Here is a 22941-nt window from a genome sequence, read left to right on the forward strand (position 1 = left end):
GTTACAGGGAAGTGAAGCTGCTCACCTATTACAGGGAAGTAAAGCTGCTCACCTGTTACAGAAAAGTGAAGCTGCTCACCTATTACAGGGAAGTAAAGCTGCTCACCTATTACAGAAAAGTGAAGCTGTTCACCTCTTACAGGGAGTGAAGCTGCTCACCTATTACAGAAAAGTGAAGCTGTTCACCTCTTACAGGGAGTGAAGCTGCTCACCTATTACAGGGAAGTGTAGCTGCTCACCTATTACAGGGAAGTAAAGCTGCTCACCTGTTACAGAAAAGTGAAGCTGCTCACCTATTACAGGGAAGTGAAGCTGCTCACCTGTTACAGAAAAGTGAAGCTGCTCACCTATTACAGAAAAGTGAAGCTGTTCACCTATTACAGAAAAGTGAAGCTGCTCACCTATTACAGGGAGTGAAGCTGCTCACCTATTACAGGAAAGTGAAGCTGCTCACCTATTACAGAAAAGTGAAGCTGCTCACCTATTGGGTAGTGTAATTAAAGACTAATCAGCTGCAGTAGCACCATCCAGATTTATACAGCAAAATCACACACAAAATTATATTCAAACATCAGGTCAAAAAAATTCTCTGACACTCAAAATTTTTTTTACAATGTGTTGAAAAACTAATTCTAACACATATCAAACAAATATGAATCATTCAAAATTCATATCAATATTATCACTAGTATTTAATTTCAAATCATCTATGCATACATATTAAACCAAGTCCTGTTAACACAAAACAAAATCCATGAAATATTGCAAGTCATCTTGGCAGAACATCAAATACAGACATCATTTATATCACATACACCTTTAATATTAACAAGGTAACAGTTGGAATGCTCATCATTTTCAAAATGAAAATCAGCAAAATGTCATATCATTTTACAATAATACATTAGTAAAGACTGCATCATCTAACAAATAACATGATGCTTGTCCAAACTTTTCAATCAAGAGATAGATAGAGAGTGTGCAAGAGAGAGGAGAGAGAGAGAGAACAATATGCAAAGTAAAGAGCATACACTTTTAAAGAAGAGGCTCCAATAAAGAAAATCAATATTCCCTTATAGTTTGTTGACATGACAAATTTGAACTGCCTATTGATTTACACCTTCAATTCATTAATTGAGTACAATTGCAATTAGAACAATCACGACCAAATGTAAACAATACACATGAGACATATTTCTGAAGTAGTAAATGTGGTCTTTCAATGAAACAAATAAGTATTTCCAGTATGAGATAATTAAACATTAATAGAAAGCATTCACAACACAGCTATTTAGTACACTTACACACAGTACAGTAACAAATGCTCGTTACAATTGAGCAATGCTTAACATGCAAATCGCAGAAAACCATAAAGCACCATTGTTACAGATAGCTATGAATTCGAATGTTATAGAAAGTGCATTCAGACAAGGCATTGGGAACACTAAGGAAGTCATGAATTTGTAATCTCTGGTTAGGTTTTCCATTACTCTGCTTTTCTTGTGGGAAATGTATACTGCTTTGTAATAAGCAGGTATTCATGATAATCATACTCACTATTTATAAAGCTTTATTGGGAGAATTTTACCAGTAAAATTATATCATCATTATATATACTGTTAAATGAGAAAATTGAAGCACTATTAATTTCAGCACGTATGTGCACTAAACTCAATTGTGCACACCCCCCTCTCCCTCCAGGAAGTTGGTATCAAAATTTTTCTGAGTACATTATCGTACACCATCACCAGCATTAGCTTGTACTTCATTGAAAACATTTCGTTATTTGTATGGATCAATAATACGATAAACATATTTAATCAAATTGATGAGTTTTGCATTCGTTTAGAAATTACATTAATTCTTGATTTTCTTGTTTCAACTTTCACATGCGTACCATTAACCCGGTTTCTCCCTCTGTTGTGACAGGATTACCACACTTGATCACCTTGAAGTGCCACCAAGGTGTTATTACCATTCCATTAACAAATGAATTACTAATTTCAATGGTAAAACACACCCAAGAGATTGCAAGCAGTCCAGATAGGTCAGTATAAATGGATAACACATACGAAATAAAAAAGATGTACATGTACCAAAAAATTAAACCTAGGATTTAAGATTCTTTTCAACCTATTTTTATAAGACGACATGTATAGCTGTTTTCACAAATTTGATATTATTAAATTTTTTCCTTTTGATAAGCATGTATAGTGGTACATGTAAGTAAACTTATTACCAATATAAAATTCTTTTCCTCCTCATGTTGATACACTGCAGACATTGTTCTGGGCTATTCATGGAAATTCTTTTTTATAAGTCTTGTCTTAGTAAGTATTAGAGCACTAAACTAATCTTATTGACTGAGTAGAGAGAAAGCAAACACGGCCAGTATAGCAACAGTGACGGAGATGAAGAGCAGCTTCTTGTTTTTTTGTAGAAATGAGGGCTTCTCCTCTTCCTTCTCCTCCTTATGGGGACGCCTCTTTCGTCCCTTCATCTTTCTTTCATATTCTTGTAATTCTGCTTGTTGTTTTTTCATTTCCTCTTCCTTCTTTTGTTTCTCTTTTTCTTCCTCTGTCTAAAATGGTAAGTATTCATTGTGGTTAGCACGCAAACCTACATTCCTCAGTATATACATGCATGTACTTTTTTAAATTACAGCTTACTGAATCCTCATTATGGTCATGTGCATAAACTCCTGTGATATCATATGCTCAGTCACTCATTCTTCTGTGACTTAACGTAAACAAATTTCTAAGCAATGCAACTTTGGAAAAATATGAAAACAAACGAAAACAATGCGTGTAGTCTGCAGTATCTGGTAAATACACAAGAACAATGCGTGTAGTCTGCAGTATCTGGTAAATACCTTTTTCTTGCGCTCCTTCTCTTGTTGACATATATCATCACACTCCAGTTTCTTTCCATCCTTGACTTCTTTACACAGGAAATCCTTTTTCTTGCGGCGACATTTACAACGAACTACCACCTTCTTCTCACACTTTCCTATATTGGGACACTCCCCCTTGTGACACACTGCTCCACATAGGTGACCACAGGGCATCTACAGCAAACAGTTCAATACTAAAACTATACTTGCTATATAATGTGTGGAGTCCTACCCCGCTTGTTTCATTCTACAGTACACTAAGACTGACAGACTTTCTGTTTGATTGAAACTCTTTTAATTCCAGTCAGGACAAATGCAATGTTATGCTAGGCAGTATAATGGCTGCATGTAAGGCAGATTCCTCAATTAAATGCAAATTTATTGAAAGTTTTCAAATCAACATTTTTAACTTTAATATTTACTCAAGATGTGCACTGGCATGATATTCAGTATTACTGACAGTGCACAACATTCAGTGTCACATTCAGTATTACTGACAGTGTGTGACATTTAGTATTACTGACAGTGCATGACATTCAGTATTACTGACAGTGTTTGACATTCAGTATTACTGACAGTGCGTGACATTCAGTATTACTGACAGTGCATGACATTCAGTATTACTGACAGTGTGTGACATTCAGTATTACTGACAGTGCATGACATTCAGTATTACTGACAGTGCGTGACATTCAGTATTACTGACAGTGCGTGACATTCAGTATTACTGACAGTGTGTGACATTCAGTATTACTGACAGTGCATGACATTTAGTATTACTGACAGTGTGTGACATTCAGTATTACTGACAGTGCATGACATTCAGTATTACTGACAGTGTGTGACATTCAGTATTACTGACAGTGCATGACATTCAGTATTACTGACAGTGTGTGACATTCAGTATTACTGACAGTGTTTGACATTCAGTATTACTGACAGTGTGTGACATTCAGTATTACTGACAGTGCATGACATTCAGTATTACTGACAGTGTGTGACATTCAGTATTACTGACAGTGCGTGACATTCAGTATTACTGACAGTGTGTGACATTCAGTATTACTGACAGTGCATGACATTCAGTATTACTGACAGTGTGTGACATTCAGTATTACTGACAGTGTTTGACATTCAGTATTACTGACAGTGCATGACATTTAGTATTACTGACAGTGCATGACATTCAGTATTACTGACAGTGCATGACATTCAGTATTACTGACAGTGCATGACATTTAGTATTACTGACAGTGTGTGACATTCAGTATTACTGACAGTGCATGACATTCAGTATTACTGACAGTGTGTGACATTCAGTATTACTGACAGTGTTTGACATTCAGTATTACTGACAGTGTGTGACATTCAGTATTACTGACAGTGCATGACATTCAGTATTACTGACAGTGTGTGACATTCAGTATTACTGACAGTGCGTGACATTCAGTATTACTGACAGTGTGTGACATTCAGTATTACTGACAGTGCATGACATTCAGTATTACTGACAGTGTTTGACATTCAGTATTACTGACAGTGCATGACATTTAGTATTACTGACAGTGCATGACATTCAGTATTACTGACAGTGCATGACATTCAGTATTACTGACAGTGCATGACATTTAGTATTACTGACAGTGTGTGACATTCAGTATTACTGACAGTGTTTGACATTCAGTATTACTGACAGTGCGTGACATTCAGTATTACTGACAGTGTTTGACATTCAGTATTACTGACAGTGCGTGACATTCAGTATTACTGACAGTGCGTGACATTCAGTATTACTGACAGTGTTTGACATTCAGTATTACTGACAGTGCGTGACATTCAGTATTACTGACAGTGCGTGACATTCAGTATTACTGACAGTGCATGTGACAGTGCATGACATTCAGTATTACTGACAGTGCACAACATTCAGTGTCACATTCAGTATTACTGACAGTGCGTGACATTCAGTATTACTGACAGTGTTTGACATTCAGTATTACTGACAGTGCATGACATTTAGTATTACTGACAGTGCATGACATTTAGTATTACTGACAGTGCATGACATTCAGTATTACTGACAGTGCATGACATTCAGTATTACTGACAGTGCGTGACATTCAGTATTACTGACAGTGCGTGACATTCAGTATTACTGACAGTGTTTGACATTCAGTATTACTGACAGTGCGTGACATTTAGTATTACTGACAGTGTGTGACATTCCGTATTACTGACAGTGCGTGACATTCAGTATTACTGACAGTGTATGACATTCAGTATTACTGACAGTGCGTGACATTCAGTGTCACATTCAGTATTACTGACAGTGCGTGACATTCCGTATTACTGACAGTGCGTGACATTCCGTATTACTGACAGTGTGTGACATTCAGTATTACTGACAGTGCATGACATTCAGTATTACTGACAGTGCGTGACATTCAGTGTCACATTCAGTATTACTGACAGTGCGTGACATTCAGTATTACTGACAGTGCGTGACATTCAGTATTACTGACAGTGCATGACATTCAGTATTACTGACAGTGCATGACATTCAGTATTACTGACAGTGCACAACATTCAGTGTCACATTCAGTATTACTGAAAGGACAGAAAGTAAACAAATAAATAATTAATTACCAGCTTGGGACACTCCCCTCCACAAGATTGCAAGCTCTCTCGGCTCTCCTGATTTGTAATCCACTCATTACAGCTGACATGCTGAACACTTATCTGGCAGTGACATCTCATACGTAACATCTGATTACAGGGTGGACAGGGGCCAGGATGACACTTCATGGTTGGGCAGGTGTGGGTGCAGCCCTCTGGCCGGGGGATCTGACAGCCTGACTCGCATTCCTCACAGTTATTTCCTTGCTGACACCAGAATGAATATTCGTAAAATGATAATATATAGTAGACAGATGACTTGGTGAAAAGTGTTACAATTAAAAACATGTTTTACGTACATGTACAAGAAAAAGGTACATGTAAAGTAACATTTGCTTACAACCTGTAATATTCAGCATGATTTACCTGTATATTGTCGGGGGCATTTGTAACCAAATGACATTCCTTGGAACAGGTGTGGTTACCACAGTCCAGCTTACGTCCGCATTGCCTGCCACATGAATAGTCCCGAACTTCCGAACAAGGGAAATTAGAAATCTATTGAGAAATAAATCCATACTTCATCATTATTGCAGTTTTCTATTTTTATGTAGAAGGAAGGTATGTAATAGTATTTTTGTTTCAATTGCCCTGATTATACAGAAATAAAATAAATAAATAGCAATACTGCAAGGATTTGATGCTTTAAATTACTGTGTGAATCTTTTCTTGTATGTTAGTGTAAAGTGTTGTACACTAAGAAGACTTACAATTACTGTGGACTTCATTTACAACAAAACATACCCTGGACATGAAATAAAATCTTGTTATATCCATATTTCAATAATTTAATTTTACTTGTAACATGCAATTTGATTGGCTGAGCACACTGAAAAAATCTAGTTTATATTGTATAATGTAACTTGATATGGGGACAAGCCCCCTTGACAATCCAAACGGCACTACTTTTTAAAAATTTTACATCGTAGCACCGTTAAGTTGAGGGCCTTCCATGAAATAGAATATCAACACAACAAAACGTGCACAATAAAATACTTTTGTTTGGCTTTCTCTCTCGATGCTAAACAAGGCGTATATCCTTTTTTTACTTTTAAGTACACAAAACATTAACAATGAAAACTCAATACTAACTCTGATACAACGATACCATTTGTGAAATGATGGTATATCAAGTACTTGCAACTTTGCTGTTTCATTGTGAAATATATTTTCACTTGCTTGATAAATCTATCAAAGCATATAATGCGTCATGTATTACAAATCTTGATCAACACATTTGTATAAATCAAAGGTCTTGATCAGTACAGGTACACATGTTCCATGCTATACATAACACAGTGAACAATCCCCTCCCCGGCTCGTGTAATGTTACATCACTGAATGAAACCCATGTTTTCTATGATGCTTCAGTAAGGTAAATCTTTTGTTTGTTTGTATTCTAAATCGCATCCTCCTTCAAGTTCTTCATGTTTGAGGAATATTTCAATATTCCCTGTAATTTCACAATTTGGGTATATGTTCTCTTTTATTGACCTATCAATTTATTAATTATTTCAGCTTTGATATCTTAAATAGTCTTATTCTTCTTTCTTCTGGCCATGGCCAAGTCCTTTATAAAAACATATCTCCCGCCTGACACTGTCTTTGGAACAGATAATTCCCGTTCACCAGGGTCAGGAGATTAATGCCAGAAACTGCCAAGAGACATGCAACCTCACTCTCCACTTAACGTAAAGAAAAAATGAGAGTGGTGAATTTCAATTGCATCACAAAGCTTCCTCTCATGCTTTTGATTTTACAAATCAATTCCCGAAATCAGTTATATTTTGTTTTCTACAGAGACACAGGACATGACTACAACCTACCTAAGAATGTAGGTTCATCAAACATGCTGAGAACTTATAACATTATATCCGATATTGATTCTTCCAGGATATTACTGGACAACTCATCGAACGGCAACTCACCGAAGGGTACAACTCACCGAACGTCAACTAATAAAAAGTAAAACTCACTGACAAGTCAAAGATAGACAACTCATGGATGACGGTTTCGAGATAGCAGTTCACAATGTCATTTCCCAGCGTATCAGTGGAATGTTGCTATTTCCATCTTAGCCAGGCAAACTGGAACATACTTATTGATCTCGTTTGTGAAATCAGTATATTAATGACAGAGAATTCGAATTGAAAATTCAAATGTGTATAGCACTTGCTTTTATACCGTCTGACAAGTGTGTGATGCATTTCAACAGCTCCAAAGTGTTCTATGTAGTGATGAGGATTTTCAACACTACATAGATTCTTTAAGAGAATCTTCATCGATCATTTCAAAACTAGTTCCAAACATGGTAAACTAACATTAAAATGGAAGAAACTCCATTACTCCAGTGAGTGCTGCTACATATATGAACACATTTTAGCCAATGACCCCCGCACAACAAATTTTTTAAAAGGGTGGCATAGACGCTTCTCATGTGCTGTTGGTGTATCGCACCCTGACATTTACAAATTTATTTCCTCTCTAAAAGGAGAACTGTCCAGATGATGGGTTGTCGTATCTATGAATTTTTTCCATGAGTTGTCTTTTGATGAGTTGTCATTGACTCCTTCCAGGGGAATGAATACCATCTCATAAGCTGAATTTCGTTATTTCGTAACCAACATTACAGTGACTTGTTAATATCCTATCTTGTTGTAAACAAAGTCCACAGTACGAAAATATAATATCTGACAATATTTCAAACGTTTTGAGTAAAATTTCACCTCATGCAGTCCTAGACATTGTACAGGGATGGGATATTGACATGGAGGACAAGGCCTACACACAATTTCTTCCTTTGTCATTGGTCTTGCTTCCCATGGGCCTGCTCTCACAGTCTAATGAAAAATATTACCAAACTAATTGCTTTAAACAATTTGTACATAAGAAGATAAAATTTACTAAATGATGCAGTCTCTAAGTGAAATTTGATGAATCAAGGCCAAAGAAAGACATTATTATGAGTTAAAGGTCTTGTTTGGTAATTGTTAAAATTACAAATAAAGTTTAAATTTTAAACTGATTCACAGTCACAGTTCTACGTTTTAGAGAGTTAGTAATAATGTGTATGTACATTTTCCCTGAAGATCATTTTGACTGCCGAGTGACACCGGGCGGGACAGCAATGAGTACACCCTTCAAGCTGTTTCCCACAGACAAGTTGACAAGGGGGGCAATCTCCAAAGTGACATCGGTGGGGGATCTGACTAGAGTGATGACAGACTGGGGGCTTTCTACAAATAAAACCATAATCACTCCTACAAATTTTAAAAGATGACCCAAATGATATTTAACATGCATGTGTATCTTGTAGGGTTTCAGTTTGATTTAGGTTGCTTGTAAACAGCCTTTTCTGTGAACACAATAACCCACCATCACCCCTCCAAAAATAAATGTACTTCACTATACTAGTAGTGTGATGGTCAAAGTAGTTCAAACTGAGAGTTTATATAAAATCAAGTGCGGCTTTCATCCACCATTTACACCCCTACCTGCATGGATAGTTACATCTGGGTGGGCGAGTGACTTTTTCCTTCCCACATGGCACTGTGATGCGAGTTGCTTTACAAAAGCAAGTAATTTGTACAGTTAACGGGCATGGGTAACAAGGTCCTGTAAAGCAAACAAATCTTGATACATTTTGATAATTTCAGACAATGTACGTTTTGATTAATTATAAAATGCTACAATTCCGTATTACCTCTGTGACAACCACCGGCACACTTGTGATTTTTGCAGCTCAATAATTTTCCACAAACTTGCTCACAGCTTGGACAGTTTCCATCACAACACTGTTTAGTAACACAGAAAGAACCATATGTAAAAGTTTTATACAATCTTATAAAGTAGTGTAAGAGTTAGGCCTGTATATACATGTATTTTGCATATACCGTAAATTGGATATCTAGCGTAAAACAGATTCAGCAATTTTCCCATAAAAATGGGTATATATATATATTTAGCGAGAGCTAATTCTAGCGAATTTATAATTACAAACAAGATTTCAACACCCTTGCTAATAATGCAAATACTTTAAATCTTCGCTAAAACTTCTTCTACGGTATACTGAGACACTTTCCTTCCTCTCCTCCTTTTCCACATTTAATACATGTTCATTTCTAGTTTACTACTTTCCTAAATCACTTTTAATATTGCTTATATTCAACATTTTCCTAATCTTTCCATTGATGATATCTAAGTAGTATTTACACCCACCTTTCTCTTACACTGGTGCTTGTTGCAGTCCCTCATCCCCGTGCACTTAATTTCACACAGATACTGTTTAGAACACAGAACCTCCTTCTGTTTCTGTCCACACCGACATTTCTTAGTTACTAACTGCAAGCACTACATCAACAGAAAAAAATCTACTTTTGATATAAACACATAGAACTTCTGAAAGCAAATAAATGATTAATCAATATACTTTTTGAATTTTGTAAAAAACAGTTTTAACATGTAGATTACATGTACATAAAAATATAAATATCCTATGTAATATCACAAGAAGATAATCTAGGCATTGTGAAAAGAAAGTTTTGGGCAATGATGGACTCACCGATCCACAGTTGCCAGTGTGACAGCGCTGTGAACAGGTATGTATCCCACAATCCAACAATTTACTGCATGTGTCACCACAGGTTGGGACATCCTCTGTACAGGGCAAGTTATATTCTGAAATCCCAAGTTAATTATTAATCCATCACCAAAGTGCACTTTACTTCTGTGCTAATAATCCATTTCTTAGGAAATCAGTATCCAAACCAACTTCTTAGGAAATAGTACCCACATTCATTTCTTGGTAAAACATTATTCACTTTAACTTCTTAGGAAATAGTATCCACACTAACTTCATAGTAAAACATATCCACACTAACTTTTTTAAGAAAACACTAACCACACTAACTTCATAGTAAAACACTAACTACATCAACTTAGTAAAACATTATCCACACAAACTTCATAGTAAAACATATCAACACTAACTTCATAGTAAAACATTATCAATATCAACTTCTATGGAAAACACTATCCACATTAACTAATTAGGAAAACATTATCCACACTAACTTCTTAGTAAAACAATACCCACACTAACTTCATAGTAAAACATTATCTACACTAGCTTCATAGCAAAACACTATCCACATAAACTTCATAGTAAAACATTATCCACACTAACTTCATAGTAAAACATTATCAATATCAACTTCATAGTAAAACATATCAACACTAACTTCATAGTAAAACATTATCAATATCAACTTCTATGGAAAACACTATCCACATTAACTAATTAGGAAAACATTATCCACACTAACTTCTTAGTAAAACAATACCCACACTAACTTCATAGTAAAACATTATCTACACTAGCTTCATAGCAAAACACTATCCACACAAACTTCATAGTAAAACATTATCCACACTAACTTCATAGTAAAACATTATCAATATCAACTTCATAGTAAAACATCATCAACACTAACTTCATAGTAAAACATCATCAACACTAACTTCATAGTAAAACATTATCCACACTAACTTCATAGTAAAACATTATCAACACAAACTTCATAGTAAAACACAATCCACACTAACTTCATAGTAAAACACTATCCACACTAACTTCATGGTAAAACATTATCTACACTAACTTCATAGGAAAACATTACCCATGGTAAAACATATCCACACTAGCTTTCTGAATGCTATAAACAACTCCTGTAGTACCTGATTTCCCACAGGGACAATACCGGACCCCAGATCTTGGACAAGGCCCACAACTCTCCTTGTGACAAATATTTTCACAGACATGGCTCCTACAGGAAAGGGTTTTACCACAAGGCTGCAATGGAAGGAAGATTTTAATAATAATTTTTTTACAGCCATTTATAATAAACTTCACCTGACTTTCCATTATTACAATTAGAATGTTAAACACTAGCTGAGAAAACTTAAAATTCTCCAAGACCTCTCATATCAGAAGTGCAAACAAAGTAATTTCTGGTATATGTTAATTGGAATATTTCGTGTCTTTCACTGAGAATGATCTACCTTATCACACTTCCACTCGGGGCTGGCACATGGCCGTGTAGTGACTTCCTTTCCACAGTAACAGGACTGTTTGCTTGTTTTGGGACAGGGAGCACATTCACCTGATAAAAAAACCCAGTATCTAGTCACAATGCATACAGTACTATCATTTCTGTTACACTGATAGACCCCAATAGTCTTTATTTTGTCTTCATCATTTTTCTCCACACAGACTTCCTTAAAATTTGATGATGAACTCTAACCTGCATGACAAGGAAGTTGACAGTTGTGCTGTCCACATGCTAGCTTTCTACCACAAGATTTTCCACAGGACCACACTTTAGCACTACATCTGACAACCTTTGGCTTCTGTTTCCCGCAGTGGCAGCTAACACTTACTGTTTTAGGGCACGGAGGACAGGCTCCTATGAAATATCAAAATCCAACAAAGTCAGGACATAGCAACAGGGCACAATATAAGTTACAAAATTATGAGGTCAATGGGCCACAATGCTTTCTGGGTCACCTTATTCATACACAAACTAAAGTTAAAGGGACAGCAAAAGCTAAATGCTAACTATGCACTTTTAATGCTATCTGCTATGGCAGAAAATAGCTATTCAATCCTCTTCAGCACCAGTTGAGTGTCTTTTCAATATTGGAAAAACTTTTCATCCAGAAAGATACAGACTCCATGACAAAATATTTCATCAACTTGTGGTGCTTAAATACAATTTAAATAAATATTTTCTCAATGAATGCTATGTACCTACTGTATGTACCTCATAAATAGTAATGCACTTGAGTGTGGCATTAGCTCACTCTGGCCTTTAACTACCTGAGACATAGATTGATTGATTGATTGAATATTGTTTAACGTCCCGCTTGAGAATTTTTCACTCATATGGAGACGGGACGGTGAAGGGCTGCAAAATTTGGGCCTATGCTCAGCGCTTACAGTCTTTGAGCAGAAAGGGATCTTTATCGTGCCATACCTGCTGTGACATGGGGCCTTGGTTTTTATGGTCTCATCGGAAGGACCACCCCATTTAGTTGCCTCTTACGACAAACAAGAGGCCCATGGGCCACATCGCTCACCTGAGTCACCTTGGCCCATATCTGAAGACTTTCCATATATATTTGCATGTAAAACCTTAGTCCCTATTATGGCCCAAACTACCCTTTGCAAACTTGAATCTACACTATGTCAGAAAGCTTTCATGTAAATGTCAACTTCTTTGGCCCAATGGTTCTTGAGAAGAAGATTTTTAAAGCTTTTTCCTATATTTGTATGTAAAACTTTGAACCCAACCCCCCCACTTGTGGCCCCATCCTACCCCCCGGGGGCCATGATTTGAACAAACTTGAATCTGCACTATGTCAGAAAGTTTTCATGTAAAAATCAGCTTTTCTGGCTCAGTGGTTCTTGAGAAGAAGATTTTTAAAGATTTTTCCAAAAACTTTGATCCCCTATTGTGGCCCCATCCAACCCCAGGGGCCCATGATTTGAACAAACTTGAATCTGCATTATGTCAGGAAGCTTTCATGAAAATCTCAGCTTTTCTGGCTTAGTGGTTCTTGAGAAGAAGATTTTTAAAGTTTTTCCCTATATATTTGTATGTAAAACTTTGATCCCCCCTTGTGGCCCCGGGCATCCTACCACCGGGGGCCATGATTTGAACAAACTTAAATCTGCAATATGTCAGGAAGCTTTCAGGTAAATTTCAGCTCTTCTGGCCCAGTGGTTCTTGAGAAGAAGATTTTTAAATGACCCCACCCTATTTTTGCATTTTTGTGATTATCTCCCATTTGAAAGGGACATGGCCCTTCATTTGAACAAACTTGAAAGCCCTTCACCCAAGGATGCTTTTGGCCATGTTCGGTTGAAATTGGCCCAGTGGTTCATGAGAAGAAGATGAAAATGTGAAAAGTTTACAGACAGACAGACGCCGGATAAAATGTGATCAGAAAAGCTCACTTGAACCTTCGGTTCAGGTGAGCTAAAAAGGGGTACTGAGGACCTATTCTAACCCGGATCCCCATGGGATTCCTGAGCCCTGAGCCATAGATATGGAATATATCTATCAAAGATGATCTACTGTTAATGTATTATATTTGTTGTGTACAATATTTAATGGAAATCAAGTGTTTTGATTGTTTAGCTTGGATATGATTTTTAAATGCTTTTTGCAACTATCCATGATACTAAGTTAACCCATAACAATCAACAATTTGCAATGAACTTGATTTAGCAGAAAGTCTCTCAAAGTGCTGGAAAAAATACATCACTAAATAGAATAATATGTGTACAGTTTTACCTGGATCTATTTATACCACATCTCATCTAATTACATGTATCTGTATCTATTGATAGCAGTTGAGATACTCACCTGGATTAATTGATAAAAGGTGAGATACTTACCTGTATTTATTGACAACAGTCCAGATAATTACCTGGATCTATCTATTACAGCTGAGATAATCACCTGGATCTACTGATGTCAGTTGATATAATTACCTGAATCTATCACAGCTGATATATTTACCTGGATCTATTTATAATAGGTAAGATACCTATATGGATCTATCTATAAGAGCTGAGCTGCTTACCTGGATGACACAGCAGCAGGCAGGAGTGTCCACATTCAGGTTTCAGATTCTGGCCACATGTCTGTCCACAGGAGTGAGGTACTAGCCATGGGTCAAACTTAGGGTTCATTTCCTTTCCACAAAAACAGAAGTACTTCGCAGGACAATCTTTCTGTTGGTACTCTGCTCTACATTTTGGACTGTAATTAATTTGCAAATGGGAAGTAACTACAAAATCAAAGATACAGACATGACGGAGTAATGACTGTACAAGAGTCTTACCAGTGCCAAGGAATATCTTTACTGGGAGTCTCTCCATCAGGAGACTTGTAGGTATGTTGGTATATCCCTTCCCGCACCCACTTCTGTATGCACTGCATGTGGAACATAGCATAACACCCTCCACAGTTCCAAATCTAGAGAAAACAGTTCTTCATCATCAATATCACCTTAAAACATAAAAGGTAGCCTGAATAGAAGTACATTCCCAAAAATTTAAAACATTTGCTTTTTCCAATAATAAGTTGCTCTTCATTAAACATATAAACCTGAAATTTCTTCCAGCTACATAATGTATTCTGTAAAATATTTGCCACATGAAATTTTCACTTTAATACATTGAAAAATTATATATTTCCATTTTATATTTATATTATATATTTACATGGAGTCATCTTTGTAATTTTGTGATTTGAGACGAATCTAAACTCCACAGGAACATAATCTGTATATTCTTTACTGGTACTTGCTAGGTAGGTACTTATTTTTGCAAAACTAGCCTCCACACAAACAATTCGGTTTTAAAAAATATTTGAAAATTACCAATGCAAAAATATTCCACAATAGAGCACTCTGACTGATGACAGAAATGATATACTTACAGGATCATTCTTTTTAATTGCATCAATACAAATGAGGCAGGCAGAGGAGCTGGACCGATACGAATGTACCAAATCCTCTTGAGCTGTTCCTTGCACTCCATTAGAGTCTCCTTCGTTACCTTTGAAAAACAAGGTGTTGTTAAAGACCACGATAACATGCACTGCCAGGGTACATGATACCCCCGTCTGAAACTACATGTACATAACGCATGTCTATGTTCGCATACTCAAAGTCACACGCTGTGACACTGTCATATCTTCAACTACATTGGAACCATTATCCCAAGATGCATCAAATGAAAAGATTTGATAATCCTGGGTTACATAGTGTGCAAGATACAAACCATACACAACTTCACAATACATAACCATTCCATTCAAAAATGAGATCACATTGACCTGTTGGTCATGACACACCATTACCCCAAGTTTTATGATCTTAGGCATCACAGTATGACCCAGAAACAAGTTGACTATGGATAACTATAGAATTTCAAAAGTAGGTCACCAAGACCTACTTTTGGATCATGACACACCTTCCACCTATGATCCATCAACAGGCCATGTTTGATGGAGCTAGTCCTTACAGGGTGCAAGATATGATACGGACACAATTTCAATATGTATAATAATAAGTTTCAAACTGAGACCAGTGACCTACTTTTGGGTTGCCACAAACATTCTCCCCAAGATACATAAACTGACCTAGTTTGATAGTCCTAGTCACTACAGTGTGAACACAAAGCTAATAGGTCAGTGATTTTACAACATTTTTCAAAAGGGTCCTGTGGCCTTCAAATTGGGGAAAATTGTCAATATTTTGATCATATTGGGAAAACCTAGTCATTATTGTAAATATGCTAAATATATCATATCAAACAAGAAATCAAACACAAACTGATCTCATTCTTCTTTTATTTTACATATTTAACTTTCTTTTCTTTAAGCTCTTAAAATTTTCAACTATTCTTTCTAAATCATCTAGAATTGATGCGTCTTTGTCATGTCGTACATAAACTATTCACAATGAACTTATTTTTTAACAAATACATTTTTTGCCAGCTTTTATTATTGGGAAAAAATAGGTAATTTTTGGGAGGGGAAAATGCCGATATTCCAACCTGAAATGGGTCTTAAAAAATTACTGTAGGTGTACAGACAAACAGAAGGACAGACACAAAAGTCCATACCACAATACAACCCATATAAAGATGCACACATATAAAGGAAGCTTCATTAACACTAGATAACCAGAAAGCCACTTTCATGTTCTATGACATGAATCAAAGTAATAGATATGAAAATTAATTACTTGCTTCTCTTTTTTATCATAGCACATGTGAGTTATAATACATCTTCAAATGGAATATTCCCAGGAAAAACATGACCTCTGTGCCAAGATACATGGCATACAGTGAAAATGATTAGTTTTCAAGAGTAATTTCACATCCATAATGATGTGTAAAAAAAAAAATGAAGAGTATAATGTTGTTACTGGTACATAGTAGCTTACCATATGTTGATGTATAGGATTTGAATACAGTGTTAATTATGTCATCAGCAATGTCTTCTTCTTGTTCCTCTTCTTCTTCTCCCTGCTGTAGGTGTTGTTGAATGGCTTGCTGGTGAGCTGTACTGGCCTGTAAAAACTTTTCTTCTGCATTCTTGTGTTTATCTGTATTTCTACCTGCAAAATAGAAAACACTCCATATATAAAATAATACAAAGATGAGAAAAAAGGATTGTTGAAACGCTTTGCACTGTAGTTGCAGAACTGCAGCTCTCTAGGAATTTCTTGAGTAGACTAGGAGATACAGATCCACCCCCTATATACAAAAAACCCTTCCATTTCCAACGTAACAAGAGGCACTGTGAGCAATGCTCACTAAGAATATCCCCCACTTACCCCAATCTCCCAAAGGTTGTTGTTAATAGGTATAAATTACCTCTTTCCTGAGTGTCAAAATATGGTATGTCTTTGTGGAAGAAAATAGAAGATATAGTCCGAACACAAATCCATGGTATAAACCTATAATTTTGACCTTGAGATCAAAGGTCAAAGTCATAAAGAGGTCATGAATGTACATGACACATAGTCTCATGTTGATACACCCATGTCTTATGGTATGACTATGTCAAAACCCTATAATCAATTTTGACCTTGAGGTCAAAGTTCAAGGTCATATAGAGGTCATGAAGGTACCCGACACATCGTCTCATGGTGATACACTAATGTGTCAAATATGGTATGCCTATGTCAAAGAACAAAGAAGTCATGGCCCTGACACGAATCCATTATAAAAACCTTTAATTTTGACCTTGAGGTCAAGGTCATATGTAGGTCATGAAGGTACCCTACACATCGTCTCATGGTGATACACTCATGTGTCAAATATGGTATGCCTATGTCAAAGAACAAAGAAGTCATGGCCCTGACACGAATCCATTATAAAAACCTTTAATTTTGATCTTGAGGTCAAGGTCATATGGAGGTCATGAAGGTACCCGACACATCATCTCATGATGATACACTCATGTGTCAAATATGGTATGCCTATGTCAAAGAACAAAGAAGTTATGGCCCGGACACGAATCCATTGTAAAAAACCTTTAATTTTGACCTTGAGGTCAAGGGTCAAGGTCATATGGAGGTCATGAAGGTACTTGACACATCGTCTCATGGTGATCCACCTGTGTGCCAAATATGGTATGCCTATGTCAAAGAACAAAGAAGTTATGGCCCGGACACAAATCTGGAGACAGACAGACGGACGGACAGAGTGATTCCTATATACCCCCCGGAATTTCGTTCGGGGGATATAATAATTATACCTATTTAAAAAAAACTACCTATTCAACCAGACTGAAACCCTCTCATCCAAAATATTTCACAGAAAAATATTTTAAAACATAGACAGAGTTGTTTGTAGATACAGAATGGAAGTATTGAAAGATGTGAACACTGAAGAACTTATTTTACATCTAAAGGTGTATATCTTTCTCATTTCACATCAATCATTTGTATGTAAGATAACATAAAGATTAAAAACTGTGGTAATGAAAACATGAATAAATTAATATAAAATCAACTGGGTTCAAATTGACTGGTAACCCAGTATGACAACCTAAACAGGTGAACTTCATTGAAGCTGTGGGTATTCAGTTCGAATATGGCTTTAATAGATCTTGACACAAGTGTAGAGGGAAAATCTGTTTGAATCTTTTTACACTAAATTTTTGAGGCAGCTATTTAAACAAGAGGTCCATGAGCCATGATTTTTACAAACTTGAATCTGCACTATGTCAGGAAGTTTTCATGTAAATGTAAACTTCTTTGGCCCAGTGATTCTTCTTCAGAAGATTTTTAATGATTTTGCCGATATATTTGTAATTAATACTTTGATCCCCTATTGTGGCCCCATCCTACCCCCGGGGACCATGATTTTTACAAACTTGAATCAGAACTATGTCAGGAAGCTTTCAGGTAAATTTCAACTCTTCTGACCCAGTGGTTCTTGAGAAGAAGATTTTTAAATGACCCCACCCTATTTTTGCATTTTTGTGAAATTCTACTTTCCTAGCCCAGTGGTTCTTGAGAAGAAAATTTTAAAGATTTTCCCTATATATTTGTATGTAAAACTTTGATCACCTATTGTGGCCCCATCCTATCCCCAGAGGTCATCATTTTAACAAATTTAAATATGCACTATGTCAGGAAGCTTTCATGTAAATTTCAGCTCTTCTGACCCAGTGGTTCTTGAGAAGATTTTTAAATGACCACACCCTATTTTTGAATTTTTGTGATTATCTCCCTCAAAGGGGGCATGGCCGTTCATTTGATCACACTTGAAAGCCCTTCATCCAAGGATGCTTTGTGCCAACTTTGGTTGAAATTGGCCCAGTGGTTCTGGAGAAGAAGTCGAAAAAGTAAAAAGTTTACAGACAGATGGACAGACAACAGGCAATCAGAAAAGCTCACTTGAGCTTTCAGCTCAGGTGAGCTAAAAAGAAGACAAGCAAGCAGACTTACCTGGCACAAAAGAGTTACTGCTGTTTTCCTTACTGTTGAAGTTGCCTGCTTTTCCTCTTCCTCGACCTTTAGCTTTCAGATATGATGGGACTTGTGCCATATTCTAAATGTGAAACAGTAAGTCATTCTTAAATATATCCTGCTTTAGTATAGCTTTATGCAAGTTTTAAAGGCGATAAATCTATCAAGGAATAATCAAAGAGGCATACCCATTAAATCATCAATCATAATCATTATATTATGATGCAAAAGTTAAATGCACACAATGTATGATTTTTTTTTAACTGGTATTGTAAATTTTTCTTTTGAAAATGAAAATATGACATTATAAATTTATTGAAACCAATTTGAGGTCCTTGAGGGCATACAAGTAATGAACAACATAAAAAAGAAAGTCAAAACTGATAGTAGCAACATGTTGACATAAAGAATAATAATAATAATATAAAGAAACTGTTACAGACTACAACAGATTATATAGAAGATGGGAATTAACTGCAATAAATGCTTAGAAGACATACGCAATATATTATCCTCATTGGACATAATCCACAGAAATTTTTCTTTCGTTGTTAAACTATGAATTCATTTTTTATCATTTTTAGCAATATCCTCAAAATATTCATGTCAATCACATTTATTCAAGGGACATTCAATCAGTGAATGAATCTAATCTTCCACCCACTTCATGTCACACATTCTACAAATTCTGTCATTTCTTTCAAGGGTGGTTTTCTGTCCTTCTGTGTTTGTAATTCTTAGATTATGAACACTTATTCTAAATTTGCATATAATTTTTCTTTGTTCAAAACTTTTTAAAGATAAATATTTTTCAATTTTTCCTCTTATGTAGAAATATGTTGTAAGTTTACCCAACAGACAACCCTCTTCTATGTTCATAAACCCATATTATAGGAAATCATCTCTCATATTTTTTTCAATCGTTTCTTTAAAATTGTTGGTTGCATTGATTTACATTTATGTCATACAAACTATGAACTTTCTACAAAATCATTCAATATGGAATACCATTCTCGGAGTGAATCTAAACAACAACTTTTCAGATCACATTAATATATTTCAATTTAGTAGATCCTTACTCAGTTCAACAATTAAGCTCTACTATCCAAGTGTTGATAGTTCTATAGCCCTTCAAAAGCATCCAAAAATGACCAAAGTATTGAGGGCTATCAAAATTCAGAACTGCACTCACTGGCATCTATATGTAAATTCAGAATAAAACAATATGAATGATTAGAAAATATAATTGTATTGTGATAACATCAAAATGAAGGAGTGGATCAAGGAGCTGATTTTAATCAGATTAAGAAAAAATGCATGTCCTGATACAGAGTTTTTGAAATCAGAAAAAAAATCCCTGGTCAAGTGGACTAGTGAATTGATGAAATTTAAAAACCATGCATGTAAGGAGGTTAAAAGTATTATCCGTTTTACCAGCTCCGCTGACGTGTCGCTCATAAAACACAGTTAGCGTCCATTAAATCAGCATTAACAGTCGTAAATAACAAATGAGAAGATAGCTAGACCCCTATAGTTATAAAGTTATTCCACAAATTAACAGGTCCAATCCAAAGACTATTTCTACCTATATAGCTACTTATAGCTACCTAGGTATTTAAACATACTCTAGGTAGCTATTTGCATCTAATTTTTCCTTTACTTGCATTTCATGGCCAAACGCAGAAACAGCACAATATGGTGTGTACCAAATTCCTTGATTCACTTACACTGCTGATGAATACCACAAAAATATTGGACAAAAAATTATTGCTTTCTAACCTTTAAAATTTGCATCAATAACTACACCCAGTTCCATCCCGTGGGGATTCGGGTTAAAATTGGTCCTCAGTACCCCCTTGCTTGTCGTAACAGGCAAATAAATGGGGCAGTCCTTCGGATGAGACCGCAAAAACCAAGATCCCGTGTCACAGCAGGTGTGGCACAATGAAGATCCCTCCCTGCTCAAAGGCCGTAAGTGCAGAGCATAGGCCTAAATTTTGCAGCCCTTCACCTGCAGTGGTGATGTCTCCATAGAAGTGAAATATTCTCGAGCGGGACGTAAAACAATATACTATCAATCAATCAATACACCCAGATTCATTTTCTAGGAGCTTAGGATCAAAGCTACGTGATAAGAAGTCTAGAATGTCTTACAAATCTGTATTAATGTTAAAAGTTTACATTCATGCATTTTTACATGAGAGGTTTTGGGGTGATTTTTCGTGCATTTCCTCTACATTCTCCACCATTGTAAAGCAGTGATTTTTCTATATCTTTTACAAGGGTCCTGTGGCTTTCGAATTGGGAAAAATTGTCAACATTTCAGTCAATTTGGGAAAAATCAATTTTATCATAAATAAGTTTTAAAATCATATCAAACATTATAATATCTTTATTTTACACATCTAAAATTTTCTTTAACCTTCTAAGATTTTAACTAGATCTAAATCATCATCCCCATAACTCTTTAGTAAGTCTTATGTATATATATCACATCGAATGTTTATTTTTTTTTCAAGTAACGTTTTCCTTTCATAATTTTATTATTAGGAAAAATGCAAGCTAAATTGGGAAAAAATTGGCAATTTCTAGGAGGGGAAAGGGCCAAAATTCAGACCCAAAATGGGCCTTAAAAAATCACTTTCAAGTATTCAAATTTACACTCCGAATTTTGCCGTGCTCATGCATAACATGATACATAAAACGACTGACCTGTTTAAAAGATACGCCTTAATCATTTATCTATATTTTTAAAAACAGGTAAAAGTAAGTAGAAGTAGCTACTTTAGGTAGGTTTAAATACCTAGTTAGCTATTAATAGCTATGTAGGTAGCAATAGTCTTTGGACTGGACCTGGTTAACTAGGGCCTTACGTTAAATGTACAGTAACTGTCAATGGGTTGGGAACATTTCCCCTATAGAGAGATATTCTCGCTAAAACGCGATTATCCCTCTTTAGCGAGAAATAAACATTACCATAAACAGATGTTTTGGCGTCTTTATTGAAAATAATGGCAAATCCTGTGCAACACTGAATAAGTGTGACACATACTCAACATGATGCGAATTGTTTCTATGAAATTGACAACATAGTCAAGACATTGCATATCAAAGTTGCTGCGTAAGAGGGAAGCAGTCTGAAATCCAATAGCAATACATAAACACATCGTGAATGTTTTTGTTTTGATTAATATATTTGCAGAAGTATCAGACATTTTCTTCTTTTCATGTGAAACACGAAGAAATGTGTTCCACGGGTGTTTTTCTCGGTTGTACGAGATATATTTACTCTCGCTAGAGAGGGATAATCGCGCTTTAGCGAGAATATCTCGCTATAGGGGAAGTGTTAATTCACAACCTGGTCAACTGACGTATGACAGTATGTGAATACATTGTTAAAATCTTTCTGTAATGGTCAAAAGATTAAATTGCGATGGTACAATATATCTATATCAAATAATTGTCACATGGGCCTAGTGACGAGTCCCCGTGATCAATGTTGTTTATTTCATGGACATTAAACACTGTTGAAGAGAAATTGCTTAAAATATCTTTTTAAGAAAGATGGGTTCTGTATGAAATATAGAGAGAAAATTTTTCTTTGGAAAATCACTTTTGTCACGCAATAGATAAATTTAGAAATTTAGAAATATTTGCTCATACTGGACACGTCAGCCCTTGATTCTCTCGTCTGTAGCCTCATACGTCTGCTGCCGACATGGGCGCAGCCATTAAATCATTCAAGCGTAAATAATGAAACTATTTTTTTTTAATTATTATTATTTATTCCTTTAAACTAAGTGTGGTGTTTT

General features: G+C 35.8%; 1 protein-coding gene across 2 annotated transcripts; it reads right to left on the reverse strand.

Annotated features, from left to right (window-relative positions):
• Positions 1 to 513: 513 nt before the first annotated feature.
• LOC125681171 (NF-X1-type zinc finger protein NFXL1-like) lies at positions 514 to 22899 on the reverse strand. Of its 2 annotated transcripts, XM_048921130.2 has the most exons (20): positions 22793 to 22868; positions 20209 to 20327; positions 19109 to 19211; positions 16592 to 16765; positions 15079 to 15197; positions 14480 to 14613; positions 14219 to 14397; positions 11872 to 12033; positions 11630 to 11730; positions 11306 to 11420; positions 10131 to 10246; positions 9788 to 9919; positions 9273 to 9363; positions 9064 to 9184; positions 8646 to 8805; positions 8296 to 8409; positions 5936 to 6067; positions 5540 to 5776; positions 2873 to 3067; positions 514 to 2581 (listed from the first exon to the last, which is right to left on the reverse strand). In XM_048921130.2, the coding sequence occupies exons 3-20, from the start codon at positions 19206 to 19208 to the stop codon at positions 2357 to 2359; spliced, it is 2607 nt and encodes an 868-aa protein (XP_048777087.2). In that variant the 5' UTR covers positions 19209 to 19211; positions 20209 to 20327; positions 22793 to 22868; the 3' UTR covers positions 514 to 2356. The 2 variants fall into 2 exon arrangements, with proteins under 2 accessions (XP_048777087.2, XP_048777088.2); XM_048921131.2 differs by lacking the exon at positions 20209 to 20327 and having other exon boundaries at positions 22793 to 22899.
• Between the last annotated feature and the right edge of the window lie 42 nt (positions 22900 to 22941).

The sequence above is a fragment of the Ostrea edulis genome, chromosome 2 (genome assembly GCF_947568905.1).
Source record: "Ostrea edulis chromosome 2, xbOstEdul1.1, whole genome shotgun sequence".
NCBI lineage: Eukaryota > Metazoa > Mollusca > Bivalvia > Ostreida > Ostreidae > Ostrea > Ostrea edulis.

Bases quoted from the DNA above. Each gene is read 5' to 3' on its own strand.
- LOC125681171 (XM_048921131.2), bottom strand. From the start codon at position 19,208: ATGGCACAAGTCCCATCATATCTGAAAGCTAAAGGTCGAGGAAGAGGA. The intron at 11,731-11,871 runs GTTAGAGTTCAT...TTTTTTTATCAG, and splicing joins TCAACTTCCTTGTCATGCAG to GTGAATGTGCTCCCTGTCCC. The intron at 2,582-2,872 runs GTATTTACCAGA...TTACCATTTTAG, and splicing joins AGAAGGAGCGCAAGAAAAAG to ACAGAGGAAGAAAAAGAGAA.